At 52.3% G+C, this 23,989-nt stretch overlaps 2 protein-coding genes across 8 annotated transcripts in view; one reads left to right on the top strand and one right to left on the bottom strand.

The window, feature by feature from the left end:
- The window catches only part of CRTC1 (CREB regulated transcription coactivator 1), a 43,720-nt gene extending 38,638 nt beyond the window's left edge, over window positions 1-5,082 (top strand). For all 5 annotated transcript variants that reach the window (XM_068997392.1, XM_068997388.1, XM_068997389.1 and 2 more), the window contains one exon: window positions 355-5,082. In XM_068997392.1, the coding sequence (XP_068853493.1) occupies window positions 355-566 (212 nt within the window). In that variant the 3' untranslated portion in view covers window positions 567-5,082. The remainder of the gene's footprint in view (window positions 1-354) is intronic.
- Window positions 5,083-8,005: 2,923 nt separating this feature from the next.
- The window catches only part of COMP (cartilage oligomeric matrix protein), a 32,750-nt gene continuing 16,766 nt past the window's right edge, over window positions 8,006-23,989 (bottom strand). For all 3 annotated transcript variants that reach the window (XM_068997188.1, XM_068997187.1, XM_068997189.1), the window contains exons 5-23: window positions 22,305-22,546; window positions 20,377-20,462; window positions 17,755-17,806; window positions 16,698-16,870; window positions 15,538-15,675; window positions 14,427-14,504; window positions 13,693-13,860; window positions 12,895-12,999; window positions 12,668-12,775; window positions 12,246-12,405; window positions 11,456-11,574; window positions 11,090-11,142; window positions 10,540-10,733; window positions 10,012-10,190; window positions 9,794-9,842; window positions 9,381-9,577; window positions 9,102-9,274; window positions 8,727-8,866; window positions 8,006-8,574 (exon numbers count right to left, since the gene is read on the bottom strand). In XM_068997188.1, coding sequence (XP_068853289.1) covers window positions 8,528-8,574; window positions 8,727-8,866; window positions 9,102-9,274; window positions 9,381-9,577; window positions 9,794-9,842; window positions 10,012-10,190; window positions 10,540-10,733; window positions 11,090-11,142; window positions 11,456-11,574; window positions 12,246-12,405; window positions 12,668-12,775; window positions 12,895-12,999; window positions 13,693-13,860; window positions 14,427-14,504; window positions 15,538-15,675; window positions 16,698-16,870; window positions 17,755-17,806; window positions 20,377-20,462; window positions 22,305-22,455 — 2,370 coding nt within the window. In that variant the 5' untranslated portion in view covers window positions 22,456-22,546 and the 3' untranslated portion in view covers window positions 8,006-8,527. The remainder of the gene's footprint in view (window positions 8,575-8,726; window positions 8,867-9,101; window positions 9,275-9,380; window positions 9,578-9,793; window positions 9,843-10,011; window positions 10,191-10,539; window positions 10,734-11,089; window positions 11,143-11,455; window positions 11,575-12,245; window positions 12,406-12,667; window positions 12,776-12,894; window positions 13,000-13,692; window positions 13,861-14,426; window positions 14,505-15,537; window positions 15,676-16,697; window positions 16,871-17,754; window positions 17,807-20,376; window positions 20,463-22,304; window positions 22,547-23,989) is intronic.

Consider the following 23,989-nt stretch of genomic DNA (forward strand, 5'->3'; position numbering starts at 1 on the left):
TTGGAGTGTCACATATGGTGGCCAGTCTGGTCACAGCAGGATTTTGGAAACAATCTCTGCCCAGGGATACTGTGGCTGCAGCCAGGGATTGCTGATGGGAATGCTGGAAATGGAGGTTATTCCTCCTAAACCTGAGGGAGAGAAAAGGGACTCGAGTGACACCAAACATCCAGACACGAATTTCGGGTTGCATTTGGTGGTTTGGAGATGCTGAGAGGAACCTGAAATCTGGAGGAGGATGGATGTTATTTATCCGAGAGCTCCATAAATATTCCCAGGGTTTTTGGGAGCTGTTTGATGACTTCCAGACCTGTGTTTGTCCGAGTGACCCCCTGTGTGTTCTGCTCCCCGCAGTGACAGGAGAATCCCCCCCCAGCTTATCAAAAGAACTGACCAGCTCCTTGGCGGGAGTGGGGGACGTCAGCTTCGACACGGATTCCCAGTTCCCTCTGGATGAACTCAAAATTGACCCTTTGACCTTGGATGGACTGCACATGCTCAACGACCCCGACATGGTCCTCACCGACCCCGCCACAGAGGACACGTTCCGGATGGACCGGCTGTGACTCCGGCCGGGCTCTCCCGGAGGATCCGTCCCGGAGGATCCGTCCCGGAGGATCCGTCCCGGAGGATCCATCCCGGAGGATCCATCCTGGAGGATCCATCCTGGAGCAGCAGCTCCGTGTCCCCCTGTACAATGAGTAACCACAGCTTGTTGTTCTGAGCTTGCCGCGCTGCCGAGCCCCCGTCCCCGTGGCGCCCAGCGATGTCACCCCCGAGCCGCTCGTTGCCGTCCAGCAGTCAGGAGTTTCCCGGTTTTCCAGTTTTCCGTTGGCCTTTTCCTCTCCAGAGCCCCCCTTTCCCCCACCAAAGCCCCGGCGGGACGCTGTCCGTGTCTCTTTGCACTAGAGAAGGGGTTTGGGCAGCTGAGGAAGGGCAGGAGATGCTGGCAAACACCGAAATTTGGGGCTGGAGGGGCGAGCCCCGGCTGTGCCCCCTCCTCTCTCCCGGACTGGGAAGCAAATCCCTGCATTGCCACCCCCTGGAATTGTGACTGTGCTTTGTGACACTGTTCCTCCCTCGAGGCGTCCCCAGGTGTGTCCCCAACCTCTTGTCCCTCCCTCCTTTCCCAGCAATCCCGGCAAAGCGGAGCCGCCGCCGGCCACCAATCCCAAAAATCCACTTTAAACACTATTTTTTTCCAAGCTTTTTATGTTTGGTTTTGTTTGTTTTTGGTTTTTTTTTTAAATATATATGTAATATATATCTATTTCTATATATGGCTACATATATAGAGAGCATTTCTGAGCACACATGAAAGTTCTATAATTCATTACTTGATTAGACAGAGGATCAGAACATCTAAAAGCAGCTAAAAAAAAATAGAGACTAACCTGCATAATCCTAATTTTTACTTTGTGAGAGATTCCTGGGCAACAGGAAGGGCATTTCCATAGCAATGCCAGGCTTGTAGAGTCATGATTTTTTAAATTTTTTTATTCTTATTCATTACTTATTCTGTTACTTATTTATGACTTTTTTGTTTTTGTCGTTGTTGTTGTCATTTCTTTTTTTTCTTTTTTTATTTAAATATTTGGATATTAGGAAAGTAGCTCAACTACATACAGCCAGTGGAAGCACTCTACATAACTCTTGTACAGTACATTTTTTTTGTGGTTTTATTCCAGAAATATATTATATATATTATATATATATAGGTATTTTTAAACTAACTGGAATTTTAAACAGATGTTAAGCAGGAATAAGGGAGCTTAAGGCAAGTTTAGATGTTTTCCTTTGGAATAGGCAAAGTAGAGTGGTTGGAACTTAAAAATTCCTTCATTCACCTGAGGGAAAAAAATCTCTCCCTCCACACAATGACCAGGATTGAATCCTCCAAAATTCTGTTGGATTAAATCGAGAATTGATTGTTCCTGGTGGCCCTGGTGAATATTCTGTGCTGCAAATTAAAAAGATCCCATCCAGATTCCTCAGACTGGGAATTGGGGGTTTCTCTGTGGCCGGATCGATGGCGGTTCCCAGATTTCTGGGAATGAGTGAATTTAAAGGGGCTGCTATTCCCTGCCCAGGGCACTGATGGAACATCCTCATTCCACTGGGATCTGCACGGGGACTGCATCTCCCAGCACAGGAAAAGGCAGGAATTAATCAGGAATTAACGTGATTTGGAGTCTTATTAACTAATTAAAAATGTGACCCCCGACGGTGAGCTGCTCCTGGAGAGGGAAGCACTTCCATTCCACCCAGGATTGGGAGCAGCCACGTGGATTTCATTCCCCACACCCTCCCTAAAATCCCATTCCAGTTCCCAGTCCACACCAGCTGTGGTTTGTTCCCCCACAGTTCCCCTTCCCACCCCTTCTGCACCACCTGGATTTGCCTTTTGCCTCCAGACCTGTTCCTTTCTCAGCCCTTCCGAGGAAATCCCAACCCCCAGCACTCCCAATCCCGGGAAGCTTCTCCTTGTTCCTGCTTGGGAGTGGCGCTGGGCTGCTCTTAATGAGTTCCACCGCAATTAATGAGAGTCCTCCTGCAATTAACGGCCTCTCACTGCTCTCCTGAGTTCTCCTGCTCCTAATGAGTTATACTAAGTTTCTGTGTGCTTCCAGAAATCCGTGGGCTGCCGTGCTGAGATTCCTGCCTGCTCTGCTGAGCGGGAGCGGGCTCGGGATCTCCCCAGTCCCGGGGCGTCCGCTCACCTTCCGTGCCATTTGTTGACCATTTGCACTAAAAATATGGAATTTTTTTCTTGGCTTCCCTGTGTCTTTTGGGGCTTTTTTTGGTTTATTTTATTTTATTTTATTTTATTTTATTTTATTTTATTTTATTTTATTTTACTTTATTTTATCCTTCCCTGCTCCCTCCAGAGGTTTCCCCGCATCTCTTGGGAATGTTTTGGGATTTTTTGGCAGGGTTTGAGCCCAGTAGGACACGCTCACTCCTGGTGGCTGCTTGTTTCAGATCCCTCACGCTTTTTGGGTTTAAGGAGGAGATAAAAGGCAGCTCAAACAGGAGGAAACCTGGAAAAACCAGGAGGAATTTGGGCCCAGGTGACTCGGAGCCCTTTGCTGAAGGTACAGTGTGAGCCCAAAGCGCTTCGTGCAGCTCCCGTAGCCCCGGTGGGAATTCCGTGTCGCTCTCCCGTTGGGATGACTCCCGTGCATGTGGCAATCCTTGTCTGTGATGTGTTTTTTTAACACCAGAGTCACTTCAGAGCGAAGCATCCGAGCAGGAGCTGAGATTCCTCACTGGAGACTCGGACAGGGAGCTGTGGCTCCGGCTCCTTCCCGGTTTTTTAACTCCGTGTGTAAATAAGAGCTCTTCGTTTCTTACACTTGTAAGTCGACCTTGAAAATGGCCTTAATTTCAAATAACACACCTTGGATGCAGCTGTCACAATGAGGGACCATCCAGCTGAGAGAAGTCCAGGTTCTGCTTCCTTGGGAGGGGGGAAGGAGCTGGGATGTCCCCGTGGGAATGCTGTGTGTGCCAGGATGGGCTCCAGCTGTGGGCAGGGAAAAGCTGCTTCTCATCCCGACCCTTTGAGATCCAGGGATTCCAGCAGCTCCTGCCTTTCCCTTCCCCAAGGGGAGCCTTTCACGTGGGAGCTGCCCCAGAGGGATTCCCCCCCCCCCCTTCTCTCTCCTTAAAATTCCAGTTTTTGTGGCATCAGGCTGATCTGGAAGCAAACACAGAGAAAAGCATGGAGCGGACCCCAAGTGTTCCCAGCCCAAATAATCTGCTTTTATTTCAAGTTTAGCGCTCCCGTGCTCATTGTGTGGGGCTCCCTCCCCGCAGGTGGGAGCGGAAAGGGAGAGCAAGAAAAAATCCCAAGGAGAAAATAGTGTTAATTGCTATTATTGCTGAGTTTGAGTTCAGTGGTGTTGAAGCTGTCTGGTGTCTCCAGGGGTGACTGTCCCACCCTCCCTGCTGAGTGACCCCCCCCTCCCTCCGTGTTTTTATATCCATAACGAATTCATTCCCAAATTCCCAAGCTAGACTGTTGCATTTGCCAATACAATGGGGAAGAACAGGAATAAACCCTCGGTGCATCCAAAACTGTGATTTTTTTCCAGAAGCAAACCCAGCCCTGGTGCTGTGGGGGGGTGGGGGGAGGCTCTTTTTTCCCCTCTTTTCCCTCTTTTCCCTCTTTTCCCTGTACATAGATTTCCCCTTGGCGTTCCCGCCCCGCTGGCTCCGCACCGGCCGCATGCGTGACCCGGGCCCGGCTCCCACGGCTTCTGCATGGCAGGGAGCGCTTGCCAGCCGCCCCCCCTGTGCCCCCTGTCCCCCACACACAGCCCGGGCTGGGCTCTGCCCCCTGGGCTTAATTTTCATTTTCAAGAGGGGAAAACGTTTCCAGAAACAGCCGCGGAATCGGTTCGGGAATCGTTCGTTCCTTGCGTGTTCCACGAGCTCCTCGGAGGTTTCATGAATGATTTGGTTAATTCATTTCTAAGAGCGCTCATGGATGAGCCTTCAGCTCAGAGGAGGTTGGGTTTGATGATCCTGGAGGTCTTTTCCAGCCTTGGTTTGGTTGTTCCTTTCCGACCTTGATTCCGTAATTCTCTTCCACCCTTAATTTGGTGATTCTTTTCCAGCCTTGATTCAGGTTCTTTTCCCACCTCGATTCAGTGATTCTTTTGCAGCCCTGATTCAGTGGCTCTTTCCCAACCTCAGTTCCATGATTCCAAGAGCAAAAGCTGCCCCAAGTTCACCTAAAAGCAGCTCCTGAGAATGTCCAAAACCACTTAAATTTCCCTCAAAACCGAACTCTCGGTCCTAAAAACTTGGATTTCTGTTGAAACAACAATTAAGGAAAGACCCTGGAAACCCCCTCTGGACACGAAGGAAGCAGGAAGGCCCCTCCTCCCCCTGTAGATCCCGACCTTGGCTGTTTTTTTCGGGAGAAACCCCAAAACCAGCGCGTTTATTCCTCGGAGCAACGGCCCCCCCGTCACTGTGATGGCAATGTGAAAGCGCAGGTAGCCTTTGTTACGTGTGTCTGTCCTTTTTAAAAAACAACCAGGAAAACAAAAAAAAAAAAAAAAAAAAAAAACACCCCAAAAAACCTCCCTCCCTCTTAGAATTAAACTTTGTAGTGTTCCTGTTCTTTGTATTTTGAGTTGCATCTTATTTATACGGCGCAGTGTAGGCATGGATTGCATGTCGGTTTTCTATGCGGGCACCACGACATTCTGACTGTGTATTATAAATCATTTTTACCTTTTTAAACAGGAAAAAAAAAAAAAAAAAACAACCCAACAAAACAACAACAACAACAAAAAAGATAACAACACAACAAAATCATTGTGTGGAATTTCTATACTGCAAAGCCAAACACTACATGGAGTCCTCTCTCTTGGTTTGTGTTATTTATTTTCCGAGGCGGTCGGGGCGGGCGGGGGGCGGGTGGAGCCGTGTGTGCGTTGCCTTATGTGGGCTTGACCAATTTTATCAAAATAAAGGCCTAAAGGGGTAAAATCCGCTGGCTCTTTTCTTCAGGGGGTGGAGGGATGGGATGGGATGGGAAAGCGTGGGGAAAAAAAGGGAGAGAATCCCAAACGCAGCTGGGCTGTGTGGGAATTACTCCTGGGAGTAAAGAGCAGGGGGTTGAGTTCGAATCCTACAATTCCAACCCTGCAATCCTGGAATATCCCTTGTTGGAAGGGACCCACAGGGATCCTCATCCCAGGACACCCCAAGGACCCCATGATCCCGGAATAGCTGGGGTTGGAAGGGCCCTTTGGAGATCCCCCAGTGCAACCCCTGCCCACCCGGAGCAGGGCCGTGGGAGCGTGTCCAGGTGGGTTTGGGATGTCCCCAGGGCCTCCCTGGAGCTGTTCCAGGTTCTGCCACCCCCATGGAAAGTTCTCCCCATGTGGAGGTGGAACTTCCACCCCGTGCCTGTGGGAGCGTTGTCCGAACACTCCGGAGCCGTGGTGGCCCTGGGGACAGGGACAGGCAGCTCTGAGGGACCGGTCGTGCTGGTGGCTTCGGGTCAGGCTTAAAATCGTTGGATTTTAACGTCCTTTGGGTCAAGTTTTGGTGTTTTCCTTCATTCTGTGTCCTGGTGAGTTGGGATGGAGCCACCTTGGAGCTGGGAATTGGACACGGGGTGGTTCTGTCTCGGGGTCTTTGATTTCCCTGCCCGGTGTCCCAGCCCCTGAGGGGACAAGGGACACACCCAGGGGAATCCACCCTGATGTCACCTCCTGGTCCATGTGAGCCACTGGAGAATCCTCCAGCCCAGAATTCCAGACACAGAGCTGGGCTTGCTCCAAGTGGCTGCTTGAACGTTCCCAGGGATTCCTCAATCCCGCTCCTCCCCACTGTGGCTTAGGGAAAGAAAAGGGATCAAAGTGTCCATTCTAAACCCAGGAATGGTTTCTGGCACTGGAGTTGTAAAATTCCTGAAGGAAAAACCAACGGGCTTGAACTTGCTCGTAGAAACTGAGTTGAATTATGCCACAGAAAGGGAATTTTTGGAATTCAACCAGATCTCTCCTGTGTGTCCAGCAGGAAAAGCCCTTCCCAAATATCCTGGCTTCTGTCTGATGTCACGTGTGAGAGGAAAAGGTGCAGTTTGGCAATTTTTGCAAATTTTTAAAAATTTGCAATTTTTAAGGTATTAAATGAGGAGATAGAGGTGACGTTTCCACCCTTGCAGAGATTGTTGGATGTTGGAGTTCTGTGATGTTTGTGGGGTGAAGTTTTGGGGGGGTTTAAGGCTCATTAAACCAAACCTTGTTGGATCCTGAGTGTTCTGGCGGGAGCAGCGGCGCAGTCGGAGGGGCCGGGGTGGGGCAGCATCCCCTGGACACATCCACAGCCCTGGGGCACCGTAAAACCCAGACAAAACAGGGCAGGAGGCTCTGGGGGTTGTTTTGGGGAGGAATCAGACAGAACTTGGAGCTCTTCCTGACCTTTTGGGAGCCCCTGACCGGATTCCCTGTGGAAGGGGGAATGAAGGTGTTTCCTGAAGGGGAGGTTTGATTTTATCCAACCCAACCCAGCAGCGTCTCTGACTCAGTGGCAGCTGAACCCGACCTGGTGGAGGGTGTTGAGTTTGGGGAAAAAAACCAAAATGATGCATTTTCAGCCTCAAAAATGCTGCCCTGGACAAGCAAAACCTTTTCTATTCAGACAATTTGTGCGTGATTTCACTGATTTATGCAGACAAACCCTGCTTGGTGCAGCAGCAGGGGCACAGAAATGCAGGAAAAGTCCCTGCTCCAGCAAAGGTTTATTTATTGTGGTTTTCTCTGGGTAAAGTGGAAAACTGACGTTGGCTTTAAGTGTTTGCAACCAGGCCTGATGTGAAAATGCAGCTCAGCTCCGTGTACATCCTTTCCCACCTTTATTTTTTTTTGTGTGAAGGCTTCTGTCTTTGTATCTTTGCATTCTTTGTAAAGGAAATGGAATAAAATTCAAATGTTTTTGCCTCTGGCTGCTCGGCTTTTTCTGTTTCATTTGTTGTTGGTTTGGGGGGGGTTCAGTGTCCATAAGAAAACAGCAAAATCAGATTATTTTGGTTGAAAACTGAACTGGGGACTCTTCAAGAGGAAACTGCAGCTGCTCTAAAACGTGGTGAGGTCTGAATTTAAACTGTCCCCAAAACACTCCCCGAGTTCTGAGGTCTCTTGGTGGCAGCTCTGCTTCACTTCAGCTTTGGGGCTCCCTGGGGTGGGGATTCTGAGGGAGTTGGTGGATTTTGAAAGAAAAAATGAGAATTTCAGAGCCCAGAGCTGCCTGGTGAGAGGGTTTTACACGTGGCCTTGAACAGGCAGAGCTCTCACCCAGGAGATGGGTGGGAGAGGGAGGTTCCTGAGGAAAAGGTGCCTCCATGCATTGGCACTTCCAAGGAAATTCCCAAAGCAGCCCAGGGCTCTCTCAGCCCCACTGAGCTCAGCCCTGGAGGGTTCCTCCCTTCCACATCTGCAAGGGAAAAGCTTCAGAAGAGGGGAAAGGACACACACGTGACCAAGGAGAAATCTAGAATTTATTATCCAACATTCCAAGTGTTTATTATCCAACATTCCAGAACAAAGATACTCTCCTTAAAGTGCTTTTTTATTTATTAAAATGAGCAACTCGTACCGAGGCTGCTCCGCGCCTCCTTCTCAGACTCGTGCTGGGTTTGCTTTGCAGCAGGTCTCGAAAAGGAAAACAACATTCACACTCAGGAGCCTTGGAGTAGGGAAAAGATTCCTGGGAATCATCCACGCCAAACTTCCTCCAACCATCCCAGCTGCTGCAGGGAGCTTCCAGCACGGCCGCGAGCTGGGGCTTGCAGCAGCTCGGGCTTCTGGTCACACTCCCTGTCTCCACCTCTGCCCTTCCCAGAGGATTTGTGTAGCGTTTTAAGGGATTTGCTGTTGGGGAAGAGGAGCTGGAGGCTGTGAGGGCGCAGTGGGAGGTGCTGACAGTTCTTGGGGCAGGATTCCAGAGCAGCAGCGAGCACGGTTTGGGAAGCAGGTTGGGCTGGAGGGACACTCCACGGGGATTAGTCCTGCTGGACCCGGAACGTCTCGTAGTCCTCTGGGATGGTGTCTGAGGATCGAAGCAAAGAGAGATCAGGAGCAGGAACAGCAGGGAAAATGGACTCAGCTCCTGTTTGCTGCCCCATTCCCGTGGCTGTGCAGGTGTCCAAGTGAACAACTGGGAAAGGGGAAAGAATTCCATGTTTGCTTTGCCAAGCTCACCGTTGCAGCGGTAACGGAGGTTGGACCAGATGATGTTCTCCTGGGAGAAGCAGAAGACCCCGAGGCGTCCCCCTCTCATGGTGGTGTCCAGGACAACTCCGGTGTCTGCCACGACCTCGGGGCCTTCGTAGAACCGAGCCCTGGAGGGGAACAGGGCAGGGACTGAGCAGGAGCTCCCCAGGCCTCCTGGATGCTCCATCCCCGGGAGAGTCCAAGGCCAGGTCGGAGCAGCCTGGGATAGTGGAATCCCTGCCCATGGCAAGGTTGGAACTGGACGAGTTCCCTTCCAAACCCATTCTGGGATTCCCTGAGGCTGATTTTCCCAGTGGGAATTGTGCTGCCTGGAGCTGAGGGCAGGGGAGGGCAGAGCCTCACCTGATGTAGCCGACCTGGGGCCGGTGCTGCAGGAACCAGCGGTAGGAGGTCTTGTCCTTCCAGCCGGAATTCCGGGGGTCTTTCCAGAGCAGCTTCACCTGGTCCGTGGTGTCTCCCGTGTGCCACAGGGAATTCCGGAGGTACTCCCCGGGGCCGGTTTTGGATTTCACTGCCTGGGACAGAGCAGAGCCTGGTCAGTGTGTGCAGAAAGGATTCATTACAGCTGCTTCTGCCAAGGCAAAAATCCACCAAGGAATTCCTGCTCCGGAGTTCCTTTACCTTCAGCTGAATTCCAGGCTCTGCCACTGCCCGGAAGGGGTTTGCCTGCCAGTAGGTCTGCTCCATCTGCTTCCACATGACCACGTAGAAGCTGGAGCTGTCCTGGTACCCGAATATGAACCCGGCGTAGTCGTCGTCCGTGGCCGTGTTGACGTGGAAGGTGCCCTCAAAGTCCACCCCGTTAAAGGCTGTGTACCCTGTCAGGGGCAGGAGAACAGAGACTCTGCATTCCAGGACTAAACAGACCCAGGACTGCATCTATTTATAGGATCTCTTCCAGCTGGGGAGATGGATTTTGCCAAGGGGAATCTGGACTCTGAGACTACAGGGAACAGTGGATGGATCATTAAGCAGTGGCCGATCAAAGCTGCGCCAAGTGATGATTTTCCAGTGGGAAAAGGTAAATTCCTCACCTACTGCCAGGCCAGGATCGCTGTTCATGGTCTGGACAATCTCCATGCCCTGGAAGGAGGAATTGTGACTCGTTACTGCAGTTCCAGACACACCAAATTCCCTCCTGTGCTGCTCCGGGGCTGCGACTCTGGGATTTGGGCACTGCAGAACCACAGAGGCTGCCGAGTCTTTTAGGAAAAACCATCCAGGACTGTTCCCAGCTGGAGCTCTCCCCTACCTGGTTGAGGACGATCCAGTTGGGGTCGATCTGAGCGTCCCCCTCGGGGTCCAGCACCACGGTCTGGAAGGCCCTGAAGTCGGTGAGCGTCACCTCGGCGTTCTCGGGGCAGACGTCGATCCTGTCGATCACCATGTCCCTGTCGAAGTCGTCCTCACACAGGTTCCCCACGCCGTCCCCTGGGCACGAGGAGGAGGAGGAGGAACGAGCCTGGAGCAGCTGCTCCTGCCCTTTGCTCTGGGTTTGCTCAGCCTCGGGCAGCACCAGGAGCTGCTCAGAGCTGGGACACCCCGAGGAGCTGCAGAGAAACCCCTCAAACCACAGACACGTCTGGAAGAGAGAACCTGACCCCAAACACAATCCCAAACACCATCCCAAACATGATCCTGATGCTGGGGTCGAGGAGATCTGCAAGTGCCACAGGCCTGGCTCGAGTCAGTCCCGAGGAAACCCAAATCCCTGTAGATCCCAGAGCTCGCAGCGACCCCAGGAACCCCCAAGGAGCCCCCACACGGATCCATCCCTCACCATCGGAGTCCTCCTGGCCAGGGTTGGGGACCAGCCTGCAGTTGTCGGGGCCGGGGGGCCTCAGATCCGGGATCCCGTCGTCGTCGTCGTCGTCGTCACACTCGTCCCCCAGCCCGTCGTTGTCCGTGTCCAGCTGGGAGCTGTTGGGCACTGTGGGGCAGTTATCCCGGGAATCCTGGTGCCCGTCCCCGTCGCTGCAGAGACAGGGACAGGGACAGGGACACGTTACCCACGGCCACCAGCACAGAAAACCGTCCCAGGGGTTGGGATCCTCGGCAGGAGCAGCAGGATCGGGGATTTCGGCCCTAAAGGTATTTGTCACACCAAGAAAAGGTCAGGAATATTCCTGCTGGAATGTGTGGACAGCTCTGGGAATGGTCCTTACTTCCAGTGGTCGCTTTTTTTGAAGTCTGAAGACAATTCCACCTCTAAACCTTCATTTTTTAATGGGATAAGGCCAGGCCAGGTTGTCACAGCCCCTTTTTTTCCCTTCATCCCCAGGATTTCATACAAGTAAATGGAATTTTGAATTTTTGCAGCAAGGTCTCACCTGTCCTGGTTGGTGTCACAGACATCTCCCACCAGATCGTGGTCAGTGTCTTTCTAGAAAGATAAAAGAAGAATAATTTAAATTTTCCAGACATCAAGAGCAGGAACAGGGAACAGAGCTGCCAACAGCAGGAGAGTTTCTGTGGGATTTTTCGGGGGGATTCTGAGGAATTCCAGCACTGGGACAGGGCAGGAAGGGAGAGCCCAGGGTGCCAAACTTCCTCCCTGGCTGCCGTTTGCTCCCGAGGGAATTTCCTTCTGTGCCACAGGAGGGTGGCAGCTGGAATTGTCACCTGGGCAGGTGACACAGGCACTGTTGGGGTGGCAGGAATGACCCTGCAGCACTGAAACCGGGAGGGTTCTGTACCTGGTCGGGGTTGCTGAGGGTGGGGCAGCTGTCACAGGCGTCCCCCACACCATCCCCGTCCCTGTCCCTCTGGTCAGGGTTGGGCACTCTCCTGCAGTTGTCCATGGGGTTTTTGATCCCTGGAAAACAGGGCAGAGTGGGTCCACAAAAACCCAGAATTCACGGATAAAGCAGCGATTTCAGGATTTGGGGATGGTGTTTGTTGAGCTCCCCCTGAGCAGGGGTGGAACCAGCCCCGGGCTGTCCCACACGGGGTGTTACCAGGAGCAGCACAGGGTTCCCGAGGTTCCCAAAAAATCTGTGGCTGCCCCGGCCCTGGAAGTGTCCCAGGCCAGGCTGGAGCAGCTTGGCAGGACCCATCCGTACCCAAACAGCCCTGGATGCACTGGGAATTCTCTGTCAGTAACTCCCCATGGCTGGGGCCAGCAGCAGTGGGGATTCCTGGCTGCTGGGAGCAGCTTTTGTGCAAATCGTGATCAGCTCAGTTTCCAAAGCCAGCCAGGTTTGTGTCCACCCCAAGGGACAGCCCTGACACCCCCAGCCTCGAGCCAGGAGCTGCTGGCAGCTTGGATATTCCCAAATGTCTCCCTTGAAATGCAGCACCAGGCAGCCAGGATGAGGCTGGGGGTGATTGTGGGCAGTAAAAGGGATAATAAAGGTTGTGAGCACCACCCTGTGACAGAGCTGAGCTCCAGGACACGGGGACTGCCCAGTCTGTCACCCCAGGCGCTGAGCTGGGCCTGATCCCAGCAGGAATCAGTCTGGAACGTGTCTGGATCTCGGCTCTCACCGTCCCCATCCATGTCATCGTCACACTCGTCGCCCTTCCCGTCGCCATCGATGTCCTTCTGGTCGTTGTTCTTCACCTGCCGGCAGTTGTCACACGCGTCCCCAAAGTTGTCCTTGTCGGCGTTGCGCTGGTCCGTGTTCCTCGTGTACACACAGTTGTCCTGCAGAGGGACAGGGACACGGGCTGGGAACACCAGCACCTCCTCGGGGTGTCCCCAGCCAGGCCCCACTGAGGACAGGCTCCCCAATTCCCAGCCCTTGTGAGCCCAGATGTTTCTCTGCCTGGTTTTAGATCCTCAGAGCATCCAGACCAAGGCCTCTGAATTCCCACCGGGACCTCTGAATTCCCACCGGGACCTCTGAATTCCCACCAGGACCTCTGAATTCCCACTGCTGCTTTGGGAAGGGCAGCACAACTCGAACCTCAGCGTTCGGGATCCCGTCTCCGTCGGCATCATCGTCGCAGGCGTCTCCGATCCCGTCCCTGTCCGCGTCCTCCTGGCCGGAGTTGGGGACGGTCATGCAGTTATCCTGCAAGGAGAGACACGGGAATGTCACCCAGGCCGAGTTCTGGAGGTCTCAGCAGCACCCAGTCCTGTCCTGGATTGAAGTTCCGGATTTCCTGAGGAACGGGAGCCGGCTGCTCTCACCTTGCGGCATTTCTTGTCGGAGCAGCGCTGCTTCTCGTCGGGGATTCCGTCGATGTCCGTGTCCTTCCCGCACACGTAACCGTTCCCTGCCCACCCCACGAGGCACTGGAAGGCAGCAGAGACACAAAATCAGCTCCCCGATGGCCACAGCTCCCCCCCCGAAACCCAAGTTTTTACAAGAGGACCGGCACAAAACGCTGCAAATCCGGGGCTGTGAAAGCCCACAGGGAAATAACGCCTGGGAGAAACATTCCTGGAATTTGGACAGCTCAGATCCAACTCTCTGCTCGGAGCTGAGGCTGTGAAGAGGCGGCAGCAGGAGTCGGATCTGAGGTTGCTGAATGGATTCTCCCTGCTCAGCTCCAGGGAACTCCGTGCCCGGCAGCGCTTCAGGAAAAACCAAAACCCCAAAGAAGCGGGAGCGGATCGGAGGTGCCGGAGCAGCCCAGGGAGGAGCGGGGGCCTCGGCTCAGGTGCCAGGGACGAGCAGGGCCGGTTTGGGAAGGGCGATCTCCAGGAGAGGGCAGTGGCAGACCCGGGAGAGGAGCGCGGGATGAGGGAGCGCGGAGCGAGCACAGCCCAGGCGCGGGGCTGGGACCGGACCCCAGCTGCAGCAGGGTGGGACCAGACCCCAATCTCTATAGGGTGGGACCAGACCCCAATCTCCGTAGGGTGGGACCAGACCCCAATCTCTATAGGGTGGGACCAGACCCCAGTCTCCGTAGGGTGGGACCAGACCCCAATCTCTATAGGGTGGGACCACCCCCCGGTGCCAGGGCTGTGGGCAGCCCCCCGGACCTGGCAGGACAGGGAGCCGTCCCTCTCCACGATGCACTCGGCTTTCTCGTGGCACGGGCTGATCTCGCCGTTGGGGCAGCGCCGCGTCCCCGGCGCCGTCTGGCTCCTGCAGCCGCTCAGCTGATCGCCCACAAAGCCCGGCTTACAGGCCCCGCACTTGTAGGATCCCTGCAGGGAAAACGGGGAGGAACTCGAACGCAAATCCCGGCAAATCTCTGCTGCAGCCCTTCCTCGGCAGCTGCGTTTGCCACGGGGGATGGGGAGCCTGGGAAAAGAGATCCGCGAGGATCTCCAGGAATGTCAGGGAATGCTGGAATGGTTTGGGATGGAAGGGATATTAAAGCTCATCCGGTGCCACCCCTGCCATGGGCAGGGACACCTTCCACTGTCCCAGGGTGCTCCAGCCTGGCCGTGGACACTTCTATGGATCCAGGGGCAGCCACAGCTGCTCTGGGAATTCCAGCCCAGCCCCTCCCCACCCTCACAGGGAGGAATTCCTTCCCGATATCCCACCCAAATCCCCCTTTTCCAATGTGAAGCCATTCCCTGTGTCCTGTCCCTCCAGCCCTTGTCCCCAGTCCCTCTCCAGCTCTCCTGGAGCCCCTTTAGGCCCTGCAAGGGGCTCTGAGCTCTCCCTGGAGCTTCTCCTCTCCAGCTGAGCACCCCCAGCTCTCCCAGCCTGGCTCCAGAGGGGCTCTGGCCCTTGGATCCTCTCCATATCCCTGAGGATTTACCCGGGTGTTGATGCAGATGGAGTTTGGGACACAGTTCCTGGCAGCTCCGGTCTCACACTCGTTGATGTCGGTGCACACCTGCCCAGGGAGAACAGGACACGCCTTCACCTTCACCCCAAACCCCAGAACCTGGGCAGGGCCAGGGGCACGAGCAGAGCCCTGGCACACCTCACTAGGCCAGGACAGGTAAGTTGCCCTGCTGACAAGCTTGAGGCAGATCCCAGCAGGACTCCAGACCCCCTTTCCAGAGCCAGCAGAGATTCCAGGCTGGGAACAGAGGCTCTGAGCTCTGAGCTGAGCTGCTGGAATATCCTCCCTATGGAAGGGGTCCATGGATTTGGAAGCTCAATGGGTGCATCCCATGACCAAACACCTGGAGCCTCGAGTGCTCCTTTGTGGGACAGTTATCCCTAAAAACCCCAATCAGCCCAGGCTGTTGGGATTTTGGCTTTAACCTGTCTGGAGCTGTCAGGGAAGCTGGGAGGGGATGGCAGCAGCTGTGTGAACTCTTCTGTATCCTAGCAGGAAGGGTTCCCATCCCCATTCCCATCCCCATCCCCATTCCCATCCCCATTCCCATCCCCATTCCCATCCCCTTCCCCTTCCCCATTCCCATCCCCATTCCCATTCCCATCCCCTTCCCCATCCCCTTTCCCATTCCCATTCCCGTCCCCATTCCCATCCCCATCCCTGGGATGGCTCCACAGCCACAGAGGTTGTTGGGATGCTCTGTCCAGCCCCAGTTTGGCACAGGGGAGGTGGCTCTGGGGCTGAGGTGTCCTGGGCACTCTCCTCTCTCCCTGCATTCCCACCAATATATGGAATCAAGGAATCCCAGAATGGTTTGGGTTGGGAAGGACCTTTAATCATCCCATTCCCACCCCCAGGGACACCTTCCACTATCCCAGGGTGCTCCAAGCTGGCCTTGGACACTTCCAGGGATGGGAATTCCATCCCAGCCTCTCCCCACTCTCACAGGCAGGAATCCCTTCCACTTTAGGAATCATCACCTCCCGTTTCCCTCCCGTTTCTTCGAAGACCTTTGAGTCCCAGCTGCAGATGGGAGAGAATTCCCAGTTTCTGAGGGACACGGAACATTCCAGGCCCTTACCTGTTTGTTGGCCCTGGCAAAGGCCATTCCCACCCCTTCCAGCAGCTGCCCGGTGAAGCCGGGCGGGCAGGGGTCGCAGCGGAAGCCGGGGTTGGTGTTAATGCACTGCACTTTCGGGAAGCAGGGGTTGGCATTGCACTGAAACAAGAGAGAAGGTGCCCAGGGCTGTGCCAGGGGGCAGCTCCAGGGCTGGGGCACATCCAGCTAATGGATTTTTAGTTTTAAGGAAGGTAAAATCGCCCAGAAGTTCCTCGAGAGCTTCCCCAGCTCGGGTGTCACAAAGCCACTTTCAGATCTAATTCTCCTCAGGTGACACCAGAGCCCAGGCAGGGAGCTGCTCTTGCTTCACATTTTCCTTCCTGGAATCCTCAGAGTCCAGGGAACTGGACAATTCCTCACCCTGGCCTTGAAACACATCAAGAGTTATTTGTTTACCACTCTCTTTCCAAAATTGCTGTGAATGCTTTGCTGTCTGCAACACTTTGTTATTTTCCCAGGATTTTGATGCTCTGTGCTGGCTGATGCATCACAGGAATACAGTGGATCCCATATTTTGGACTGACAATCCCAAAATCTCTCATGGAGCCTTCAGCAGGTTTTTAAATTGAAATGCAATTGAGGCTTTGCAAGAGTGGGATAATCAAGTTCAGGAATATGGTTTGGGAAGCACAGAACTCAGGAGCCCTACAAAAAACCAGTGGATGAGCAGAGCTTTGCACACACACAGAGCTTAAAATCGGTGGAAAGCCACATTTCCTAAAAAAACCCCACAGTGTCTGCTCAGCAAGGTTTGATTTAGGGCAGAGACAAAGCCCTGTGGTTAAGGTTTGCTGTTTCAAGGATTATTTGGGAAGTGTTTGATCCCGTTCCACACCTAATAAATCTTATCTCCAACAACTCATCAGCACAGGAGGCCGCTCTGCTCTTCCAAACGCCCTTCCCTGTGTGGCACAAACCTAAGGATTTATTCTGCTGGGAGAAATCCCAGCTGGACTGGCCCTAAACCCTCCCCGGGGAGAGCGCAGGGAGGGCCGGGCACAGAATTCCAGCTCCCGCAGGGATTCCAGGACTTTCCCTGACAACCACAAGGCAAACCCTGGAACATTCCAAGGAAAATGGGGCCAGTCCTGTGGATTCCAGGCTGCCCCCGGGTGTTTTACCTCGTTGATGTCGGTGCAGTGGGTGCCGTTCCCGGAATAGCCGGGGGGACAGGGCCCGCAGCGGAAGCTGGCGCCGGTCTCGGTGCAGGGAACTCCGGGGAAGCAGGGATTGGGGAGGCACCGGTTGAACTGGGTCATGGTGATGACAGGACCTGTCACCTCTGGCCGCATCCCTGCAGGATGAGAGGGGTGGTGAGGGCAGAGCTGGCACTGCCAGCACCTCCCCGGGGTGGGCACAGCTGGGGCATCCCTGCCTGGTCTCTGCCAGGGGTGGAAATGGAGGGAAATCCCTGTTTTGGAATGGAGGGAAATCCCTATTCTGGAAGTGGAGGGAAATCCCAGGATTATGTTTGAGGTTGGAAGGGACCTTTAGGATCATCAGCTGACAGACTTCTGAGGCAGAGCAGGCAATAAATAAATGAGAAACCCCAGGAGTCATTGATGGTTTGGGCTGAAGGGACCTTCTCATCTGCCACAGCTCACGGCAGAGGGGGAGAAGCAAAGGCTGGGGGTGAAGGGATGGAAAAGAGCCCTGGGGAGAAGGATTTAGGGGATGAGGGGCTCAGAGCCCAGAACCTCCCCAGTCCTGGGCTGATCCCACAGGGTTGGATGGGAAATTGGGAAGGAATTCCTCCCTGTGAGGGTGGGGAGGGGCTGGGCTGGAATTCCCAGAGCAGCTGTGGCTGCCCCTGGATCCATGGAAGTGTCCCAGGCCAGGCTGGAGCACCCTGGGACAGTGGAAGGTGCCCCTGCCCATGGCAGGGGTGGCACCGGATGATCCTTAAGGTCCCTCCAACCCAAACCATTCCAGGATTCTGGAAGGAAAGAGAAGCTTTTGGAAGCTCCCCCAGCTCCAGCTGCTCTCGAGCCATGGGAGCAGCCCAGGGCACCAATCCCTGTGTGCAGGGGGCCACAAAAATATCCCAAATCTTGGGAATAACCGGGGCTAACTGTGATCCAGGCTGTTCCCTTTGGGGACAGGGGCACAGCTGGCATTTCCCTCCTTGCTGGCACCCAGAGGGGGCAGCTGAGCAGAGGACTCAGCCCCGGCACTCACCGCAGGCATCGCACTCCATGACCGTGTTCTTCAGGAATGTTATCTCCTTGATCTGGAAGGAAACAACAGCCACGCTCAGCCAGGGGCGGGATTTGGATCCAAGGATTCCCAGTGCCAGCAAAGCATCGTGGCTGGGCCTGCTCAGCTCCCACCCAGCAGCTCCTGCCACCAAAATTTGGGGATTCTCTGGGAGATGGGGTGGTTCATCCCTTGGAATTCATTCCCTGGATGAATTCCACTGTTGCCACAGGATGATGTTGGTCTCTCACAGAGGAGAAAACACTTGAGCACATAGAAACGAGGAAAAAAAGAATCTGTTTTCTGCTCCTGGGAATGCTGATCCAGCAATGCTGGAGAGGGAAGGCAGGAGGAGATTCCCTTGGGAATAACCCTGGGCACTGCTGGTGCCATTTTTGTGGATATTTAGAATCTGTTCCTGAAATTCCCTCCTGATTTCCTCTGGGCTCCCCTTGAAAATTTTCCCACATGGAGCTGGGATGGAGATCAGGGAAAGGTTCTTCCCCCAGAGGGTGCTGGGCACTGAACAGGGAATTGTCACATTCCAAAGGCTGCCAGAGCTCCGGGAATATTTGCACAACGCTCCCAGGGATGCACAGGGTGGGATTGTTGGGGTGTCTTTGGAATTCTGGAATATGCAGAGATAGATCTATCCCAGATCCCAGATCTCCCACTGGAAATGGGAGACAGAGAGCAGAGGATTCAGGGATATCCAAGGATTCTCCAGCCTTTAGCTCTGGAGACTCAACCTGACCTTTAATCGCTTTTATTGCACCCTCCCTGCCAACAGCCCAGGATGCTGAATTAAGGGAAAGTCACTTTTTGGGAAATCTTTGCCCAGATGAAGGAATTTCCACCTTGTTTTCCCACTTGGGAATGCGAGTTTGGCTCCTGAGGAAAGGATTTGGGATAGCTGAGAAATCGTGGATAAAAAATAAAAGAAAGGAAAGGAAAGGAAAGGAAAGGAAAGGAAAGGAAAGGAAAGGAAAGGAAAGGAAAGGAAAGGAAAGGAAAGGAAAGGAAAGGAAAGGAAAGGAAAGGAAAGGAAAGGAAAGGAAAGGAAAGGAAAGGAAAGGAAAGGAAAGGAAAGGAAAGGAAAGGAAAGGAAAGGAAAGGAAAGGAAAGGAAAGGAAAAAGAAAGGAAAAAGAAAGGAAAAGAAAAATGAAATGAAATGAAATGAAATGAAATGAAATGAAATGAAATAAAATAAAATAAAATAAAATAAAATAAAATAAAATAAAATAAAATAAAATAAAATAAAGTGTGGCAAGAGGGTGAAAGAACAAACAGGAAAATCTGCCTGGGAGCTGGAAGGGAGCACTGGAATCGCTGCTGGAGGCTGCCAGGAGCCCTGGCTGCCCCGATTCCCAGCAAACACTGGGTTTTTATGCAGGGCCTGGGATGTGAGAGGAGCTCCGATGTTTTTGCAGGATTCCAGCTCCCTGCCCCTGGAATCCCTCAGCTCCCACCGGGAACTGCAGCAGAATGGAACCTTTCTGTCCCCTTCCCAGAGCTGAAGGCAAACCATCGGATAAAATCCTGGGTGAAACGGGGAAAGAGCACCCAAGAAGTTCCAAATTCCCTAAAAAGCTGCTGGAGCCAGGAGGGCTTTTAGGATTGAAACAACAGCAGGAAAGAGGGGATGCAGAGCTCCATGGGACCACAATAAAGGGCTGGGAGGGCTCCTCCATCTCCCACACTTGGCCTCTCCCCAGGTCTCCTGAGCCCACAAAGGCAAGGAAAAAGTGACTTTGTTTTCCCAGTTCAACCCATCCCGGTGTGTCCCTGTTAAAGGTTCACTCCACGTTTCAGCTCCAAGCAGGAGAATTTGGGAATTCAAAGGAACTTCCAGTGATTCCAACTCAAATTTCCAGCTTGAGTTGCTCAAGTTGAGTTTTTTTCCCAACTTGAAGGGTTTTTTCACCTTGTTTTTCCCAACGTGAAGGTTTTTTCAACTGGATTTTTTTCCCAACTTTGGAAGGTTTTTTTCACCTTGAAGTTTTTCCCAACTTGAGGTTTTTCCCAACTTTATCTCCCAATTACAGATACAACGTGAAACCACCTCTGGATTCTGTTTTGAAGCAATAATCTGCTGCTCCCTCCACACAGGAAGCAGCTCCCCAATTCCAGAGTGAGCAGAGAATTCCCAGACCTCAGGAAATCAGGAATTAGGCTCAGGAAGCAGCTCCCCCATTCCAGAGTGAGTAGAGAATTCCCAGACCTCAGGAAATCAGGAATTAAGCTCAGGAAGCAGCTCCCCCATTCCAGAGCGAGCAGAGAATTCCCAGACCTCAGGAAATCAGGAATTAGGCTCAGGAAGCAGCTCCCCAATTCCAGAGTGAGCAGAGAATTCTCAGACCTCAGGAAATCAGGAATTAGGCTCAGGAAGCAGCTCCCCAGTTCCAGAGTGAGCAGAGAATTCCCAGACCTCAGGAAATCAGGAATTAGGCTCAGGAAGCAGCTCCCCCATTCCAGAGTGAGCAGAGAATTCCCAGACCTCAGGAAATCAGGAATTAGGCTCAGGAAGCAGCTCCCCCATTCCAGAGTGAGCAGAGAATTCCCAGACCTCAGGAAATCAGGAATTAGGCCCCTTCCTCACCCACCTGCTGCTTCAACAAATCCCGAACTTCCAGCAGCACACGATTGGTTTCCCTCATCTCTTGCAGCATTTCTGGCCCAACTTCTCCTCCTAAAAAAAGCCAAAATGGTTGGGAAAATCCCAGAGGATCCCAGGTTTATCATCCAATGGATTGAATAACTTCATATTCAGGATTCAGCCTCCACCCCAGGGAGATTTTTGCTGGAATTTGGGTATGGAGTGGGATCAGCAGTGCTGGAAGGGAGAGAACAGCTCCGCGCTGGCACAGTGGGAGCTGCTCCTTTGGCACAACCCCTGAACTTCACACTTGGGAAGGGATTTGGTGCCAAAAGCAGCAAATCCCGGATTCCGGGCTGGGAAAAGCTCTGCTCCCGGAGGCTGAGCCTCTCCCAAGTGTGGAAAAGGGGCCCAGCAGCTGCTGCCTCCTCACCTGTTCCCAAGGCATTCCCTGGATTCCTGCTGAAGGCGGGGTCTTTGCGGGTGGCGGCGCTTTGGAGGGGCCGGCTGGGATCTTTGGGATACAAAGGACACGCGGGTGCTCATCCAGGGAAAAGCTGGAATGCTGGAGGGTCGGGATGGGCTCCCGAGCTCAGCCGGGGAAGGGGATCCTGGGTATTCCCTCCCATCTGGATTTGGGGCTCCTTTTGGGATGGGGTAAAAATCTGGGCTCTGCCCGAGGGAGGGAGGGATGGAGCTCGTGGTTTTCTAGGGTTTTAGGGGATTTTTAGGGGAATTTGATTGTGAAAAGAGAATTGGACACGGAGTTCAATTCAGGGATTCCCCTGAAATCCCAGTGTCCAGTTCCTCGTTGGCCAGGAGGATGTACGACCTCATTTCTCTGTTTTTTTTCCCTAATTTCTCTATTTCTCCTATAATTTCTCTATTTCTCCTATAATTACTCCGTATTTTTCTATAATGTCTCTATTTTTCCTATAATTTTTCTGATTTTTTCCATAATTTCTCCATTTTTTCCTCCAATTCCTCTATTTCTTCTAGAATTTCTTCCCATAATTTCTTTTTCCCATAATTTCTCTCTTTTTTTTTTTTTCCCTATAATTTCTCTATTTTTTCCTATAATTTCTCTCTTTTTTCCTTGATTTCCTTTAACAGAAATCACACCTCACCTACAGCAAAAAGAGAACCAGGAATAAATCCTACAAAACCCTCTGTGTGTCCAGGGGGAAAAAATCAGCTGGAATCTGGGCTCTGCATCCCTGAGCAGGGAGAATTTTCCAATGCCAAAGGGGCACTGATTGAACAAAAATTCCTCATTTCCATGTGACAAACGAGCCCAGAAACCTCGTGGATCTTCCCAAAAGGATTTGGTGAATATTTGTAACCTCTCCAGTAAAATTTTGGATTTTGCACTAATTTGGATCCCACAGATCCTCCTGGAGCTGAGAATTCCCCAAAAACAGCATTTTGAGAAGTGGAATTTGTCCATTCCTAGAGGTCAGGGCTTCCCTGAGCTCCATGTGCAGAAAATCCAGGGATTCTGTGCTGGGATGCTCTGTGGGATGGGGGTTCTTTTAAACTTAACTCAGATGTAAAATGCAGATTAATGCAAAGTGTCTCTGGCAGCTCTTTACAAAACCCAACAATAAATGTTTTCCTTAAAAAAAGAAAAGGAGGGAAACGGGGGAAAAATCCCACGGAGCATTTACACAGTTTTCCTACAAAAGCCCCAAATCCCTCAACATTTTCAGGCTCCAGCTGAAACATCCTCCCTCTTTATCCCCTTCCACCCCCCAGCATTTTCCGAGCAGCCTAAAAATCCCCCCCAAAAAATCAGAATGAAACCAGAACTTAAATCAGAATGAAACAAGAACGAAATCAGAGTGAAATCAGAACTAAAATCAGAACTAAAATCAGAATGAAATCAGAATTAAATCCGAGTTAAATCAGAATTAAACCAGAATTCAAACCCCTTACCTATTCTTCTCTGCTGACACAAGGAGAGGGGACAGGAGAGGAGGAAAAACACAACCAGAGCTGGAATCATCTCGGAATTTCGGGGCAGGGTGGGTGCAGCAGCTGCTCCTGCAGGGAGATCTGAACCTGCAGCTTTGCCTCTGCTCCCCATTCGTGGTTTGCTATTTATGAAGCCACATTCCTTCCCCTGGAGTTCTCCCTCGGATGCTGGGACGAGGGGTGGACGTCATTCCTGGCTGCTCCTCCACGGAGAACGTTGCAAAAGTAAACAATATGAGAAACTCATCAGCAGAGGAGCTGAAATTTCTTTTTTTTGCCCTTTTTTTTTTTTTCTTGGTACTAAAATAGGTCAGAAAATTCCAGAATTCAAGGGATTCTGGTTTTTTTTTGGGGGGGGGGAGGTTTGTTTCTTCCTCACAGACACGGGGCAGACGATGATTCACAGGCGGATTTTCCTTCTGAAACTGCTCACAGAGGCTCTGAGACATCTGGAGTGCACCAGAATTCCAGAAAAAAGCTCTTTAAGCTCCCCACAGGCAAATTTCACCACTCAGAATTGGGGGAGAATCATTGGACCACGATTCTATTCCCAAATTCTGTTGCAGAAGGATTGGGCACATCCTTGGAGGGGGATTTTTATTCCTGAAGGAAGGATGAAGTGTAAAACTGAGGGAAAAGAAGGGGGGAATTTGCAGATTTTTGTCTCCATCCAGCATTTCCCATCAGGAAACACAGAGCAGATTGAGAAATCAACCCGGGAGCAGCCGAGGAAAAGCTGGAAAACCTTCCTGGAATCTTCCAAGAAAAATTCCAGGTGGAAGTGTTACCTGTCAGGAAAGGTCTGGAGACAAACCCCTGCTGCCACATTCCCAGAGTTTGGCCTGGAAATCCAGCACAAAACACCCCCAGAGAGGCTGAGGGAAGCCCCAGGAAACAGGAGCTCAGTCTCTAAAATGTGGGAGCAGCAGGAATTTGGGATATTTACAGAAAGATGGGATTTTTTTCCTGCTATAACCTCAGACCTCCCGTGCTCAGGAAGAGCTCCGGGTCCCTGTGGTGACCGGGCCTGGTGCTGTGGGCGCTGCTGGGCCCACACAGGCCCCAAAATAAACGGAATATTCCCGGTTTGGAGTCCCAGGGATGCTGGAACATCACGGATTTTACACTTTCTTGCAGCAAATTCACACTGGAAATAAAATAATTTGCACTCAGTGACATTTGGGTGGCTCTGCTGGCCTGGCACAAGTGGCCTCTGCTGGCACTCAGCCCACGGCCTGAAGGATTTGATCCATGTGGGATCAAAATGATGGAATTTCTCAGTTTTTGGCATTTCTGGACAAATTAAGCCCATGCCATTCTCATTATTATTATTGAAGATAAGAGATACCATTTTTTCTCCCTGATGTCCTGAGAAATCTGATTTATAAATTGGATTTTCCAGCAACAAATGAGGAGTGAGGGAGTGAAAAATTCCCTGTCCCACATCCCTCAGGGATCAAATCTTTCACCCAGAGCTGTGATCATTGGGGTTCATCCAGCTGGGGATGGCAGGAGCAGCCAAAACAATCCGGAATTTTCACATTCCCATTCCAAGGAAATCCAGCAGTGCCTGTTATGGCAGTGAAGAGGTTGAAGGAAAAGCACATTACTTCACCAGAGGCCTGATAGGACATTAATAAAAAAGG

This window comes from Aphelocoma coerulescens, chromosome 28, assembly GCF_041296385.1.
Source record: "Aphelocoma coerulescens isolate FSJ_1873_10779 chromosome 28, UR_Acoe_1.0, whole genome shotgun sequence".
Lineage (NCBI taxonomy): Eukaryota > Metazoa > Chordata > Aves > Passeriformes > Corvidae > Aphelocoma > Aphelocoma coerulescens.